Here is a 16,328-nt window from a genome sequence, read left to right as displayed (position 1 = left end):
CAGTTAGACCCACGTTTATGATTTAGTGCTTTATTATTATTATTATTATTATTATTATTATTATTATTATTATTATTTATTTTTTTCAAAGCTTAGTGAGCACCCAGAGAGTGAGTTCTGGGCAAACAAATTTTCATCTGTTCAGGAAGAAAAACTCTGTACAATGCATTATATATCAAGTCAATCTTTTCTATTATGCTCTAATCTCCTGGCTATACACAAGGATCCCCTGGGCAGCTTTGGAAAGTGACCAATGTTCTAGAACTCCCTAGTCAGTGGGGCTAGTGCCAGACACAAGAATTCAAATTTCTGCAAGCTGCTTCAGGTATTATTGTCTGTATATGGAAATTGAGAATGGGTGGGGTGCCTTCCAAGACCAGCCCACTCTTCCTGGGAAGGGACCCCTCTCCTTCCAACATAGCCCTTCAGTTCTCAGGCATTAGGTACCTCTCATCTAGGCTTCATCTTTTTTTTTTTAATCAGCAGATGTTTTGATTTCTTGGGAATTTGTTTTTTAATATAAGAACAGCTAAACTTTGTAGAGTGCTTATAATGTGCTGGGCACAATATCTGATGTTTTGTTTAATGTCACCATCTTTCCAGCAGCCCTGACTGTCACATGATGAACAGCAGCAGCTAGCATGCAAGCCCAGTTTTCTCCAGCTGGATTCTAAGCTCTGGCTGTTGAGCTCTAGTCTTCACAGTCCAGGGCATTTTATTTCTCATCATCCTTCAAAGAACACTAAACTCCTTGGCTCAGGGGTCAGCAGATAGAAGAGGCCCAATGGGTAGTTCTGATTAAGTAGTGATGGGGTAAAGTTACTGATTTGGGACATAATCCTATAATTTACTAAAATAATTTTAGTATTCAGAATGCTAAAATATGCTGAAGGTTTTATTACTAACTTCAAAACACAGAGTTGAGAGCAAGATTGAGGTTGCCATATTTATTTGTCCTACATGACTTCCAAATCTGCAAGTAGAAAACACTTTTGTGATAGTGATTATTAGGATGATTGGCATTAAGAAAAGAAAGCAAACTTTTTGGAAAGGTAAAAAGAAATGCCTTCTTTGGAGTTTGGGTTTAAAAAATGGTTTTTGTTTTGCAGTGCTGGGATATTAAGCTTTCTTTGGTGCCTCTTTGGTGTGGTCGAGGGACATATGCCTTCTTTGCGATCTGGGAGTAGCCTTAGAAAGTAGCTGTTTTACCAATCAAGTACGTCTGTCATTTTCTTCTTCTGTTGTTCACTTAAATGCACAGCTGTGACTGGGAGAAAACGTCCTCTTCATATCCATGGCTTCACAAATACGGAAACTTGGTCAAGCCTTTACCACTCAAAGCCAGAGTCCCTTAGGTCCCTGGAGATGATTTTGAAGACACCCATAAAAAAGAAACTTATCATCACTTGAGCCCCCCAACCCCCGATCTAAAAAAAAAAAAACCAAAAAAGTAAGAGTGGAAGAAAAAAAATCCAACCCAACTTCATTCCATGAGCCTGGAAGTTACTCTTAGGTTTGTGTGGTTGGGTGGACTACTTGGCACCTCTTTCCTCCTGGATGTGTCCATTGCTAAGTGCTGTATGGGTTAGTGACACCCACTCACGGGGTCTTCCCCTTGTAGTGAGGGTCTTCAGGGAATTCAGGATTCTTCGACACTCTCTCTATATATAAATACTGTATATATGACTCACATACAGACAGCTGTAGAGGAAGGTTAGTATCGCTCCAAGGAGCTACTGGTTACTAAACTTGGAACTCCTCTTCTGTAGTAAAGGTAAATATAGACGGACATAGGAAACTATGACAGGCCAGGGACAGAATCAAGGCAGGTGGGAGGCGTGTGTCAGGATGTAACCGCAGTCCTCATAAGTATATCAATTGCTTCATGCACTCACAAGGGATTCACCCCACATTTACCCTGCTGTGGAGGGCCACCCATGTCACAAGCAGTCCACTAGAAGTTGCTGTTACATTCCTTGGGTCAGTGTTAGAAAGCGGGGGCACCAGGAAAATCCCATTAGAAGACATGGTACTAGAAGGGCATGCACAGAGTATGACAGCAGGTGGCCGGTTCATTCAGTTGAATCACATACCTCTTTCCCCTGCCACGATCAGCCAAGATTGACCGGAACAGTAGAGAAACAGGGAGGAAATTTCAATATGCAATCAGCATTAGTTGGGATGGCTGGTTTACAGTGTATGATATATCAGTTACCAATCTGTCAGCTTTTTCTTAGTCATGGGAAGGTTGTTTTAGGTGCCTGAGAAATCGCTTTTACGGACTGCCCTTTCCTCCCCTTTCTGTAAACACCGATGTAGAGGAAGAGGGAGAATCAGAGCAGGTTATGAATAAAACCAGGTTATGTTGAGAGAGATGACTGTAAATTCAGGTTTGGAACAGTTCCAGAACTTAGTCCGCAAGGTCGCCCCTGGAACTGCTGGGGTGTTTACGTCCTTATGGGTTTGGCATGGAGTAGGTCTTGAAGCTCTTCAGTTTATAATTACTTCAAATCATTTTAATAGTGGTTTGTGAAAACACAACGAAGGAAGCTGTATTTATCTGGGTTTGCATCACAGGAATGACAAGTCAACAACATAGACTTATTGTCTCTGTCACTGCGCTTGGCAACCCAGGCAATCTAAGGTTAAAAAAGGAAAAGTACTGTACGAAAAGAGTGAGATACAGAAAAAAACTAAAAAACCTAAAAAAAAAAAAAAAAAATGACCTGTGGTCCACACACCAAAGAACCAATCGAAACAACAGTGCTGGCAACGAGAACAACCACAAAAGACCAAAAAGTGTTCTGTGCATCTGGATAATGGATTCGCGCAGGCCGGATGCCACCAGACCCGTGTGTTACACTCACCTCAGTCCTGTGTTCAGAGAGACATCTGAAAAGTTAGGCTGACATGCACAACATACAACCTCCTCTCGGGTGTTTAGACAACCTTCTAAAGATGCCTCCTTCCGAAACTTCTATTGATTCCTTCCAGAAGCCCAGGTGAAAGCAAATGGGAGTGAAGGGATCTCATTCACAACCAGGTGGGAGGTGTCAGTGTTTGGAACCTCAGCTAAGGGACACTGTGACATCTCCCACCGAGCCTGCTCACCTCTGCATGATGCTCCTCGTTTTGTTGAAGTACTTCAATGACTAGTTCAGCGAGACGGATTGTGTCTTCAAGCTTTTTGGCAGGAGTGATTAAGCGGCCTACATTTTCTGGAGTATAAGAATTTGTGGTAAGATTCAAGGAAAGCAGCAGGCTAGTTTTGTGGCCAATAGAACTAGTGAGTAAGAGATTCTGAATGGTTATCGATTTTCTTTAAAAAGTTTCATGCAAATGTTAAATGAGCAAACCATAAAGCCACCTTGTTGTCATTGTCATAATGATACAGTCAGAAAAGCAGTGCTCCAGCTTCCCATTGCAGACAAAGCTAAAACGAGGTCTAGGAGAGCCCGTGTCAATTGAGTGATATTTGTACAGACATTCTTTAAAGACAGCATACATGAACTACCTCATGTCACTCTCTACACTGTGCTCTGCCCACCGTCAAGGGGCAATAGCTCCCAGACTCTGTGTTGATTGGTGCTGTGTTTCTTCTCTATGTGGGTCACACACAGTTCAACAGGACAGCATTGATTTTCTCTGCAGGTCTGCATGTTGACTGGGTACTGCAATGTTCACTTTGGAAATGAACGCTCAAAGGCCACTGTGTTTCAATCACCCAGGGAAAAGATGAAAAGCCAAACTAACCATTGCTGAATGTTTATGTAGAAGGCAGGACAGAATTACTAAAAGGGTGTTGGGGATAGGTTATTGCAGGGGGTGCTTGGTGGGGTGTGTCCATGGCTATTATAACCAATATTTTAACAGGAAAGTTGCAACAATTATCCACTTTGCTTTGTTTTTAGTTTGTGAGTTCACAGAATTGTTTTCAACAAGTCCAAAAGGGAACAGAACTCTTGCCTTAGCTGCACCCTGCTCAGAGCTGAGCTCATACTGTGTACAGTGTCATCTCTTAGCCGAATCTGCTTAGTCTGGATGTCAGAATATGTCTTGTTAAATAAAATTTTCTTTGCATATTGTTTTCCCCTTTTCGTGGTGCTGGGGGTTGAACCCAGGGCCTTAAACATGTTAGGCAATTTTCCTACTGTTGAACTACATCCCTAGTGCTAAATAGATTTCTTTCTTTTTCTTTCTTTCTTTTTTTGGTTTTGAGACAAGGTTATTCTGTGTAGTTTTGGTGCCTGTCCTGGATCCTGCTCTGTAGACCAGGCTGGCTTTGAACTCAAAGCAATCCGCCTGGCCCTGCCTCCCAAGTGCTGGGACTAAAAGCATGTGCCACCAACGCCCAGCCCTAAATAGATTTCTTAATACTTCATACAAACTTGTTTTTGGAGTGGGTATATTTAAATATAAGGATAGGAAGTGGCTAATTAAACAAGATAGGTATTTCCTAGGTGACACACATCATTAATATTTAGAATTTAATAATGGAAAACAAAAATCAGTAAAACACTATGCAAAAAGAAATGTTTTATCGACTTGGAGTTAAGATGACAAATGGGACAAAGTAAGATGATCAGATTTTAAAGTTTCAGTTCAACTAGATACCTGTAGGTGTGGAGATGGGTTTTCTGAACGTGCTCAACAGAATCATCTTTTTCTCTATCATAGCCAGGTGGAAAAGTGACTGGAACTAGTTCGAGCTTGGGGGTGGGAGTTTTGGGGAAAGTTAGTTCGCAGGCTAGGTAAAGGACAGCCAATACCCAGTCAACAGATGTAGGAAGTCAGGGTAACAGCTTATGACCTCCTGGTCTAGGGCAAAAATACTTGGAGAAAAATAAGAGGCAAGATTGATGTTTTGGGAACACTTGACCTATTTGTAACTTTTATTAGTAGACCATCAGAATTTCATTAATAGACTTTGAGGCATTTCTACAAACATACTGTGTATATATGTTTGGGTAATATATGTAGAGCGAGGCATTTGCATTTTGATAGTAAATATGCATAGGTGACTACTTTTTATTAGTTGATATTCACATTTACACATCAATTTGCAAATTCCTCATCCTATGCTTATTACCCATTCAACACATACATCCACATACATACATCACATATGTACACACATTTTCTGATAACCAGACAAGCCTGCACATTATACAGATCTGCAGGAAATCCCACTTGAACCACATCTTTGAAATCTCTCATTTTCAAAACAGAGAGCATTGTCCTTTCGGATGGAACACTCACCAAATCTAGGGGAATTCTGGCTGTACACGACATCTGAGACAGAAATAAAGTAATTCCCACCAGTATTTTTATTCACATTTACCTAAAAAGTACAAATGCTTTTTAAAATTTTGAGATATCCAAGATGCTTAAGCGAGGACTGCCTGAAGATTTGTTTTTAATTTCTTATGCAAGACTTTTAGATTGACTACATTAAATGGCAATGGATACACATAATGTGTACGTGTGCATGCAGTAGTTCTTTGAGTGTGTGCACATGTACACAGACATGTGTATGCCTGATGTGTATTATATATACAGACAGTATGTTTAATAAAACCTTGTGCAATTTGACTTGAACATACAACTACTGAAGTAAATGGGGTAGGAGCCTTTAATCTAGAACACTCGCCTGCCAATTACCTCATGTAGCCTGACTTCCATTTACTGTGAATTAGTTGTGACTCCATCATATCTGCAGCTTGAGCCACTTTGGTGAGACACAGCTACTGTTTCCTATTCATTTGAACAGCTGATTTGCTAACTAAATGGTGAAAACCACACTAGACATGAATTCTGTACGATGTTGTCTTTAAAGAAAATACTGTGTAAAAGCCTTCAGCAACCCCTTCCCCAGAGGCCAAGACAAAGTTTGTGTTTAGAAATGAGTCTGATTTGTGGTCACTTCTACTGTCATGAAATGTGCTGTGACATTCCACCCGACCCAGTTTTGCAGTAGCTGGAGCACTGATGAAAAGAACTGAAAATACAATATACTTAGGAAACATGTCACATGACGGAATTGAAGCTCATAACAGAGGAAAAACCATCATGCAGAATGTTATGCAACAACAATGTTATTTTGTGCTGACATTGAGATTTGAAAATGTTGCATATGTCAGACATAGCCAGACAAAAAAAAAAAAAAAGTGGACATTTGGGAATAAATGCTCTCTTCCAAGTATCTCAAAACCTACAACATCACATCTGAGAGCCCAAGCCTCAGCTTAGTATTCCAAACTGAATCAACAGAAAAGCCAACTAAACTAGAAAGCTGCCGAGTAACAGAACAATAGAAGTTTACAGTACTTGATATTGGCCTAGGCATGCCTTTGAGCCTCTGATACAACATGCTGGTCTGCAAGTGCATGAGTAAGGGATGAGGCTCAGGAGCTGGCTGGGGAGCTGTTCAGGTAGGTGGAGAGAGAAAAAAAAAAAAAAAAGCAGAGACAAAGTGACTTTCACAAGGAGTGACAAGTTAGACGACAAACTCTGAGAAGGACAAGCCAAGCAGCAAACGCGGCACACAGCAGCGAGAGACTGCTTCCTCGGCGGCACCGCCTCAGTGTCCTGGAGGTGTGACAGGATTGACAAGGATCTTACCAGCGTTTCAGCACCACCCTACCCAGACACGCAGAGGCTGAATGCAAACACTGGATGTTCCAGCCAGATGGAAACCCATGAATGATGGTTGCTGCATCATTGCCGGAAAGAAGATGTACTTTTTATATCATGAACAACACTCACAAGTCATTAACTGATTCTCCCCTTCACATGACCAGAGACAGAGTATGGGGTGTGAATGGTTGGTAATGTGGAGTCTCAGCTTCATAGGCTACTCACTTTTTAACTAATTTTGTACCCTCTGTGATGTTGTCTCTTCTCATATAAATGACATAGAGTTAAGAATTTCCCCTGTGTATCTGACAGGGTTGCTGACAAGAACAAATAAAACAAGGTAGGGATAGATCTCCCTCAAGTCTAAAGTGCCTACAAATGGTCATTTTAACCTCCACATTGTGAGAAAGCTGAAGTTAATTGCTTTGCAAAAGCAGATAAAAGGCCGTTATTAGTTCAAGCAAGCTAGGGAATATTCGTGCTCCCTTTGTGGAATTTCAACATGTCAAAATCTGTCATTTGGGGGGAAATGTGTGGTATCTGATTGTTTCCAGCTCATTTAATTATTTTCAATTTGGAATTCTCATGGCTTTTATATTGTGGGTTGAATCATATATAAAAACTTGCCAGCTTATCGAATATGTTACTCGCTATTCCAAATGTTAGAATACCGTAATCAGCACTTGACCCATCTGTCATGTGGTTTACAATATCAGCTCCGCAAACATCCTTCGGCAATCGTCTCTTCTTCCACATAAGCACAGAGTCCCAGCAGCACCCATAATTCTTTCTCTTTAGTGAGTGTCTCCTTAACCTTGGACCTGCTCCTTTCTAATAGTTCTCGTTTAGAAAGTGATCTGTGTGGTGAGAGGGACACACTCCTTTGCCAAGTTCCCTTCTGGGTTTGCTTGAGTCTTCAACTGGGGATATGAATTTTACCACGTATAGAGGAAATGGAATGCTAGTGACACTGATAGAGAAAGGGAGACCATGTATAAATACCTTATTCTGGCAAAGCTATCTATTGAAAGCAAGGCTTGTGGGGTCCTGAACTTGCCAGACCACCTCAGTGTTTTGAGCACAGGACTAAAAATAGTCTTTATCAGTTTCTCTTTATTTGAATTCTTTGGGAAAGACTGTATGTCCACAGAATTTTAAATGAGCCATTTAAAGGAGACTGATCCTTTCATTGTTTTAAAGAAGCACTTTGTTAACAGCATTCTATAAAGTTGGGGACATCTCCATCACAATCCATACGGCTCTTGTAATGAATGTTTGCTACCACAGTGTGTAATTCTTTTGGAAACTCCTTGCTCGTTTGCACCTAGGTAACTGATTTTGCGTATCAAAATACTGGATCTGGTGCTCAGCGCAACATGGAACAGTCTGGGGTTGATCAATAACCTGTGAGGCATCAAACACATGTTTCAGCTCAATGAGTCCTGGGGAGGAATTCATAATGGATTTCCTCCTGCCAACTGTCTGTCCCAAATCCTTACAGTAAGGTTTGCCACCATAGAAAAACAAGCTCCCTATTTTTTTTCCCTCACAGAGCAAAACAAAAATATCATACCTTGGTTTCCAACTTCATTTACCCAATTACCATTGCTCATGTTTACACAATTAATTCCACTTGGCTTCCAGAAAGAGAGTTAAATGTGACTGCACAAAAACAAAAAAGAGAATTCCTCTGCATGCATAGCTAAGCCAAGGAGCAGAAGCATCCAGGAGTGAGAGACACTCCAATTAGCCCTTAAATAACCTGACCATCTCTGGTTCCAGCAAGTGAACTGCCAACCCTGCAATATCACATGAGGGACAGACATGACTGATGGAAAACCCCCTTAGTACCAAGTTCCAGCCATTGATGTGTTGAGGAAGATGCCAGAATTGTAGTATGCTCTCCTGAAAACACTAGCCTATAGGTAGCTGCTATGATTCAGGGGGAGGAGAGGAGATAAAAACCTGAGGAGGAACTGAGTGTATATACTGTGCTTTGCATGGTACTCTGCATCCTTGTAATGATGGATACATGAACTAAGACTACAGGGTTAAAATACACCATTTCTTCAGTGACACTGCCCATGATGTATTAGTGGATCCTCTTGGATCTCTCTTAACTCTTTTGAGAAGTTTCAATCTTTTAACTAGTATGTTAACAAAGATTGACAAGTGAATTGTGAAGCACTTTCTCTATTCCTTCATTGGAGCCATCTTTGTCTCTACCCCATAAGGACTAGGTGGCTTAGTCTGTGTAGTCTATCTCTAATATGCCTATTTTATTACCCTCTTGCACCAGATCCTGTGCTCACATTCTTACCGAAGGGATGGACATGCACCTAAGATCTCATTATTTCTATCTTAGTTCTTGATGAAGCCTTTAAGCAGGCCTTCAGGCCAACAAGGGTGGTGTTAAGATGACTTCTGTAGAGAAAGCGTCTGTTACGCTGTGTCTTAAAAACTTCCAAGAGATCATTTCATTGAGAGTTATATCATCACATGCCCCAACAATACAAAACCTTCATAATAAAGGCCTGCATCCTTGAGTACAGCTCTCCCTGTATAGCCATAACCTTGAATAAGGGCAATCTAAATGTACCTGTCTGTCTCTTTCTATTCCCAGCAACTAGTGGATCTCTAGAGCTTAAAGCATGGTCTGGCATGGGACAGATCCTTAGATACCAGTGGAAAGAAATGACCAGCAGATTCTACCCTATTTAGTGCTTTCAAGGAGTAACACATTGTGGTTTTACAATGTACATGGAAACTATACAGCAAATTGACCTGCTCCCCTAAGGCAGGTCATTCAGCTAATTTACTGAGCTGAAATTCTTGGGAACAAACAATGTAGCTGGAACTATAAACTAGGGAGTTATCTCAGGCATTTTGATGTAACTAAAAAGAATTCAAGATAGTTAAAATATTTTTAATTTAAATTTAGTTATATCGCAAAGGAAGAAACACTACTTTAGTGATATGATTTTTTTTTTTTTAAATCCAAGCCAGGCTTTGTTGTTATGGATGAGCTGTTGCACCTCAGAAAAGTGAGCTTAATTCTGGAAGATCTCCATTTTTCTTGTAAATCTAATAACTTTCCTGAGGAATTAGCCTCTTGTCCATCCCATGTGTTCTTGGTGGGAAAGTCAAAGAAGGGAGCCCACAGGGCAGTTACGTGAGCTCAGTATGGTAACCATGGCACCCTATACCATCACAGCTATTATGATTGGCTTGGAGATTACCATATAACCAAAGATGAGCCAATGGGAGACATTCCTGAAATTCCACACAGTTGCTTGGAGAGGAAAACTGTTTCTTTTCGGGTGGGCAGCTAGGGTAAAAGCCTTGTGCTAGTCTCTGTGGCCGTGTCTCTCTACAGAGCCTTAGATCACCACAAGCCACGTTAAAGCTCATGTTAAAGCATTCTACCAGCAGTTAGAAATAGAAAGATATACTCATTTTCTTCATTCCTGAGGCCATTTTTTAAAATGTTTTCCCAGCTACACTAGCAAAAAAAGTTACTTTTCCTGTTTTTTATTTCAGTTTTTAAAAATAGTTTTTTGCTATATGAAGAACATGGATTTAGTGGTACTGTTAAGTCACACCTTTCTTGGGTAGCATCTTGGAGAATGAGAGAGGGGCAGTTAACAGATGAAACATGGCAACAAAGCCAGAAAACATCTCAGTCAATTTTTGGGGTCCCAGTCCCATACTCCATGATGTCCTCTGTGGTGCTTTCCTGACTCTGTGATACGTCAGAGACACTGGCCTACAGATTCCTGTAGGACTATGAACCTGCAGCATCCTGAATCTCTTCTTTACCACAGTCATCAGACTACAATTGCTTGGTCCACTCCCATGTTCTTTACTTCTGTGCTAGCTTCCTGAGGGTGGAGACCATCATTAGCATTGCTTATCGCATAGTCTCCTGGTACCACTTCATGGGTATGCCACAGAATAGAGAACTGTGAGTTTGGTTGACTCTAGACTAGATTACAATGTCTTATATTGAATTTTGATTAAGATATAATGCCTGCTATATATCCTTAACATGAAGAATACTTCCTGGAGCAGTAGCCTTAGCTTCAATAGGGAGCTCGCTAGAAATGCAGATTCCTAGGCTCTGCTCGCACTTTCTCAATCAGAATCACATTTCAACTAGATTCCTAAGGATTCATTTTGATGAAATTTGTGCAGCACTATCTCATGTTCCATTGCTGAAATCAGAAAGTAAATTTGGATTTAGAAGCATATTCTTTTAAATAATAATGAATAAACAACAAGCTAATACATATACATATGCATTTATCTATTAACAATGAGTGGTTACTACGAACCAGGAATAGCACTAAAATCCTTACTTGGAAACTGGAGTTGTGTGTGTGTGTGTGTGTGTGTGTGTGTGTGTGTGTGTGTGTGTGTTCATGTGGAGGCCAGAAGACAACCTTGGGTGTCATTCCTTAGAAGTGCAATTTATCTATTCATCTTTTAATTTTCTTTCAGATAGCTTCTCTCATTGGCTTGAAACTTGCCAAATAGGTTATGCTGGCTGTCTAGACAATCCCGGGGGATCCATCTGTCCCTGCCTTCCTGGTCCTGGGATTACAAGCACATGCTACCATGCCCTTCATTTTAAATGGAAGCTCTGAGAATTGAACTCAAGTCCTCGTAAAAGTAAAGCACTTTACTGATTGAGCTATCTCCACAACTTCTGGAATCTACTTTACATTTTAAAGTTATCTTTTGGGGGAATACCTATTATTTGTTACAGAAAATGAAAGTAACGTCCCAGTGTCTGAAGAAGACATGATGTTAACACAGGGTTTCAATGTCTGGCTTGAATGAGAACTTAGGTCAGTTCTAAACATTGTGATTCAAGTACTTGGATGCTGGATAGCATCATCAGGGTTGGAAGTATAGGCCTATCAATGGCCTGTGGCCAGTACCTTTTTCTCAAATGAGAGAAAAGCAGATCCATGAGTCTTGGCAGTGTCTGGAACTGCAGCCTTGAGAATGACCACTCTGTTTATTTGAAGTCTCGGTGCTTTTCTCCAGGACTTGGTTCCTGGTTTGTCAAATGAAGTTAGGGCTTATCTAATAATTCCCTAGGTTTTTATTTCCTCTTTGAGAAGCCACTTTATGATCTTACAATTTTACTGCTGACCAATTACAGCACTTGATAGTGCAGAAGCTGAAAGTGTCGGCTGGGGGTTAGGAAGGCTCCTGGTTAAGTTTGGACCCTGCACCTAACTAGCTGTTTTGTTCTCAGCATGTCACCCAGCAACTTTCTGCTTTAAGGTTTCTGTGAACAGAGCTGGAGAGATGGCTCAGCCATCGAAGGCTAAAAAGCTCAAAATCAAAAAGATTTCCATGAACAGAGACCAATTTTTTACCTCATTTAGTACACAAAGCACATTTAATGTTTCAGAAATCTGGACGCCTATTACATTGAGTGGCATGTCACCAGTTGGCTGGCAACATTATTATATTCTTCATAGTAAATTAATGGTATACCTCATGATCAATGGCCTAATTTTAGACTCAATAAAACACAGCGATAAAGCACTAATCTCCTAGAATTCTTATGAAAATTAAATGAGATATGGATGCAGCCATTAAGCATGTTTCCAATCCTCTCTGAACAACAGTTAGCATCTATAGTGACATATTTTTTTTTTCTGGAAGGAAAGATATGGCTTTATGTCCATTGCTTCATGACATACTTTAGTACATTCTCTCTTCCTTCCAAATCTCTCTTGATATCAGGCTGGTAAATAAACTGTTTTTCCTTGTCCTCCTCACTGTTTGTATAGTCTAAATGAAGTGTTACTCACAGAATAATTGGGACTTAGAAACTGATTTATCTAGGCATCATTTAGACAAACTAGATGGAAAGAGAGACATTTAACTCTTGATATATAAGACATGAAGCAAGAGCTACTCCTCATTCTAGAACAGCATGGATCCTTGATCAACAGAATTCACTCTCACTGGTTTCTTGGGGGTTTCTGAGTTTGCACAGTGCTCTGCTGAGAATGTTATCTTGGTTGTCTCTTTCTATTTCAGCAGTCTCTAGACTAGTGGAAAATTAAACTGAAAATTTCAGAAGGCATGGAATCCACAGTACAGACTGTGGAAGCCCTTATGTGAAGTGTGTGTGTGTGTGTGTGTGTGTGTGTGTGTGTGTATGTACATGAAGAGACTACAAATCAACCTTAAATGTCATTCCTCTGGCCTTTTCCACCTCGAGTTTTTGGGACAGGGTCTCTCACTGGCTTGCAACTCATTGAGGAGGCTAGGATGGCCAGCAAGACCCAGAGATCTCAGCATCTACACATCTCCACTGCTGGGATTATAAGCATATGTTGTCATGTGTGGCTTTTTAAATAGATGCTGGGGAATCTAAATTCAGGTTCTTATATATGTACATCAAACACTATTTCCCAAGGTAACTTCCTTGGATTTGACCTGCTCTAGAAGGCTTCTGTCAATTGGAGAGGAACAATCTCTACAAACACCACAGGAAGATGTAAAGATCTGGGCAACTATCTGACCCTGGATGGGGCCATTCTGTTATTTTGTGTTCTTCCTATATTAAAAAGCCATAGGTACCTTTGACCTCCACTCACTGAATGGATACTGTCCAAGTGCCTACCATTTTTGTGGTCTGCATGGGAAAAGGATAAAAAAACATAGCACTTGTATTTAGTAGACCAGAGTTCAAGTAGTGCTTGAGAAAGTCACTTACACACAGCTTCCTTGCCTAAAATGGAGCAACAGTGAAGCCATGCTTGTGAGTCTAAGGTAAAGATCCAGTTGGATCATCCACATAAAGTTCTCAGCACAGTGCCCAGGCCAAGGTGGGGTATTTGCCCTCTGTCCATTCATCTACCCACCATTCATACATGTATCTATCTAGCTATTTATGTTCCTTCCTTCCTTCCTTCCTTCCTTCCTTCCTTCCTTCCTTCCTCCGTCCTTTCTTCCTAAGTCCGTCTTTCTTTCTTTCTTTCTTTCTTTCTTTCTTTCTTTCTTTCTTTCTTTCTTTCTTTCTTTCTTTCTTTCTTTCTTTCTCTTTCTTTCTTTCTTTCTCTCTCTCTTTCTCTCTCTCTTTCTTTCTTTCTTTCTTTCTTTCTTTCTTTCTTTCTTTCCTTCTTTTCCTTCTTTATCCCACTTTCCTGTTTCTACATCTATCCCCTATCTAAGAGATCATCTTTACAAGTTTTGTAAATCCTTGGCACCTATGAAGGAAAAAGTTTCATTTAAAAGTCCAGTGGAATCACTATGATGATCAGAAAATGATGCGAGAATTTAGCCAAGAGTGGAGGCAGAGCAGCAATAGTGGTATTGAATTCCCTGGCGCTCACTTGATTTAGAACATGTGGCAGTTTAATGAAAATGTATTTTTAAAAAAAGATTTTTTTGTAGGATCACTGTTTTTCTTTTCTAGACCTTTGCAATCTTTTGTATCTCTATTTTTCTTGTGATACTGTAACTAAGCTGAACATTTAATTTCTAATAATGTCACAAGATAGAAAGCATAAAGTCCACCAGAAAGCCATGGGCTGAATCTTGTAGATTCTCAAAACATGCTCTGAATAAACACATCAGGAGATCTCTGTATTCTAGTCCTAGCATCTTACTCCATCCCAATCTGCACTGTAACCTGTCAGCTCCTTGCCATTACCTCCATATCTCTATATCTACCCTGTCTACCATCTATCTATCTATCTATCTATCTATCTATCTATCTATCAATCAATCAATCAATCAATCAATCTATCATCTATCAATTAATCTATCTATCTATCCATCCATCTATCATCTACCTACCTACCTCTCTATCTCTTCTATTTCCTAGGGAATCTAAAAAGGTAGGGAAATGATACAGAAAAGCAGACATTTAAAGGCCAAAAAAAAAAAAAAAGATATGGAGAACTAATTTGCTTAGAAGAGGGCTTGAATGTCCCAAAGTTCACATTCACATTGAATTCAGTTTTATTCTATTCCTGTACTTCACACTTTTCTTTACATCACTGCTAATACTGTTTTTCTGGAGTGGCACTTTATTTTAGCTTAAGGAACCTTCAATGGCTATCACCCGTAGAGGTAAAATGTGTGGAGTATATCCTCTGAAAATCTATATGAATACACAGAGATTCCCAGGGAAAGAACTTTGGACCACTGGAAGCAGCCATAACTGTTTTCTTTTGGGCCTTGCTACAAAGTGAAGGGTGCCTTCAACTCACCACAGTCCAGGTTGGACTGCTGCCTCCACCTGCTGAATGCTGGGTTACAGGTGTAACCTGTCTAACCACCATTGCCAAACAGATTACTGTCTTTGAATGGCATGTACAGGCCATGGAGATCTTGCTCCTGCCTGTTTTGGTACCTGAACTGACACTGTTTTCTAGCCATGCTGAATTAGGGAAAGTAGGCATGTGCTCTCTGCCTGGGCTTGCTTCTAGGACTGTGTTTTTGTTCATCATTTGTGCTTCCCTAAGTTTTGTTTGTTCATCTGTAAAATGGGAGTAATTATATAAGAGGTTCTGAAGATTAAATGTGTTATGTGTATGCAAGACCACACCTAGCTTACAGAATGCATGGATGAGCATTTTATATAAGAATGCTATTTTTATCAGCTGTGTAGTTTTGTACATTGGTATATTTTGCTCTGTGCAGGATGTCTTTCCAATCTCCAGTTTCCAGAAACTGATTCCAATGTAGCTCTTTCAATGTGCACTTGAAACCTTATTATCACCTGAATGTGTCTAAGGTTTTATGAAAATGTCATATTCCTCTGACACATAATCAATGGAGATTGTAATGTACTGAATTTGCAGTTTACACATATGCTTTGGTGCTCCATGAAGATAACAGTTGTTCCCCTCTCATTTCGATAGTTCCTGACTTTTCACACTGTTCTTGCTGCAGGACAGGCTCTCACCAAGTGCTTGCCTAATTGGATGAATGGACGGATGCATGACTGAATGAGTGAATGACTGGGTACCTTCCCTATGCAGGGGACACATATGTCTTGAGCATAGTTTTGAATCTTGAAATATTTATTACTAACCTGGTGTTTGGCACACGTTAAAATGCTGTCTGAATTGTTTTCAAATATATTCAACTGTTACGTGGGATTAAATGAAAAATCTTTACGGAATCTTTTAGCTCTTAAGGACACTGATCAATGTACATTCATTAATATTTCATTTCAGAGCTCTCACGTCTTGAGAAGAAACAAGAAGGAATTTCCAAAGCCAGAAAACTTTCTCACAACAGCTCCTCCTCCTCATTCTGACTACACACAGCACATACAAGCACAGCACGGACACCACCACTTCCTCTTGACCAGTAAACATTCATCAAAGAACACGAACTTCTTCAGAGGGCAGGAAACAGGAAACAAAAGAGAATAGAAAACTGAGAGGGAAGATTCATTTGGTTCAATGTCTTTAAAAATACAAAACAAAACACCACACACACGACACCAAATCACTAGACCTTGAAACCAAGGCTGAAGGAAGTTCTGCAGCAAACCAGAACTCTGTTCCTTCAAACTTCCGCCTTTACGGAAATGCTGCTCTCCCAAGGCCAACAGTGAATGGGCATGAGATGCGTTTAGACAGCACAAATTAACTCCTTAAGTGTCATTGCCACTCCACGCCACTCTCCGGGAGTACATACCTTAA

General features: G+C 40.2%; 1 protein-coding gene across 11 annotated transcripts in view; it reads right to left on the bottom strand.

Moving 5' to 3' along the window:
- Nucleotides 1-16,328, bottom strand: part of Cadps (calcium dependent secretion activator) — a 445,492-nt gene that overhangs the window by 100,219 nt on the left and 328,945 nt on the right. For all 11 annotated transcript variants that reach the window (XM_052734114.1, XM_052734116.1, XM_052734117.1 and 8 more), the window contains one exon: nt 3,112-3,218. In XM_052734114.1, coding sequence (XP_052590074.1) covers nt 3,112-3,218 — 107 coding nt within the window. The remainder of the gene's footprint in view (nt 1-3,111; nt 3,219-16,328) is intronic.

Source organism: Peromyscus californicus, unplaced genomic scaffold (genome assembly GCF_007827085.1).
Source record: "Peromyscus californicus insignis strain IS unplaced genomic scaffold, ASM782708v3 Scaffold_12__1_contigs__length_115047231, whole genome shotgun sequence".
Classification (NCBI taxonomy): domain Eukaryota; kingdom Metazoa; phylum Chordata; class Mammalia; order Rodentia; family Cricetidae; genus Peromyscus; species Peromyscus californicus.
The sequence above is the reverse complement of the archived record's forward strand: the minus strand, read 5'-3'. Positions and strand labels throughout refer to the sequence as shown.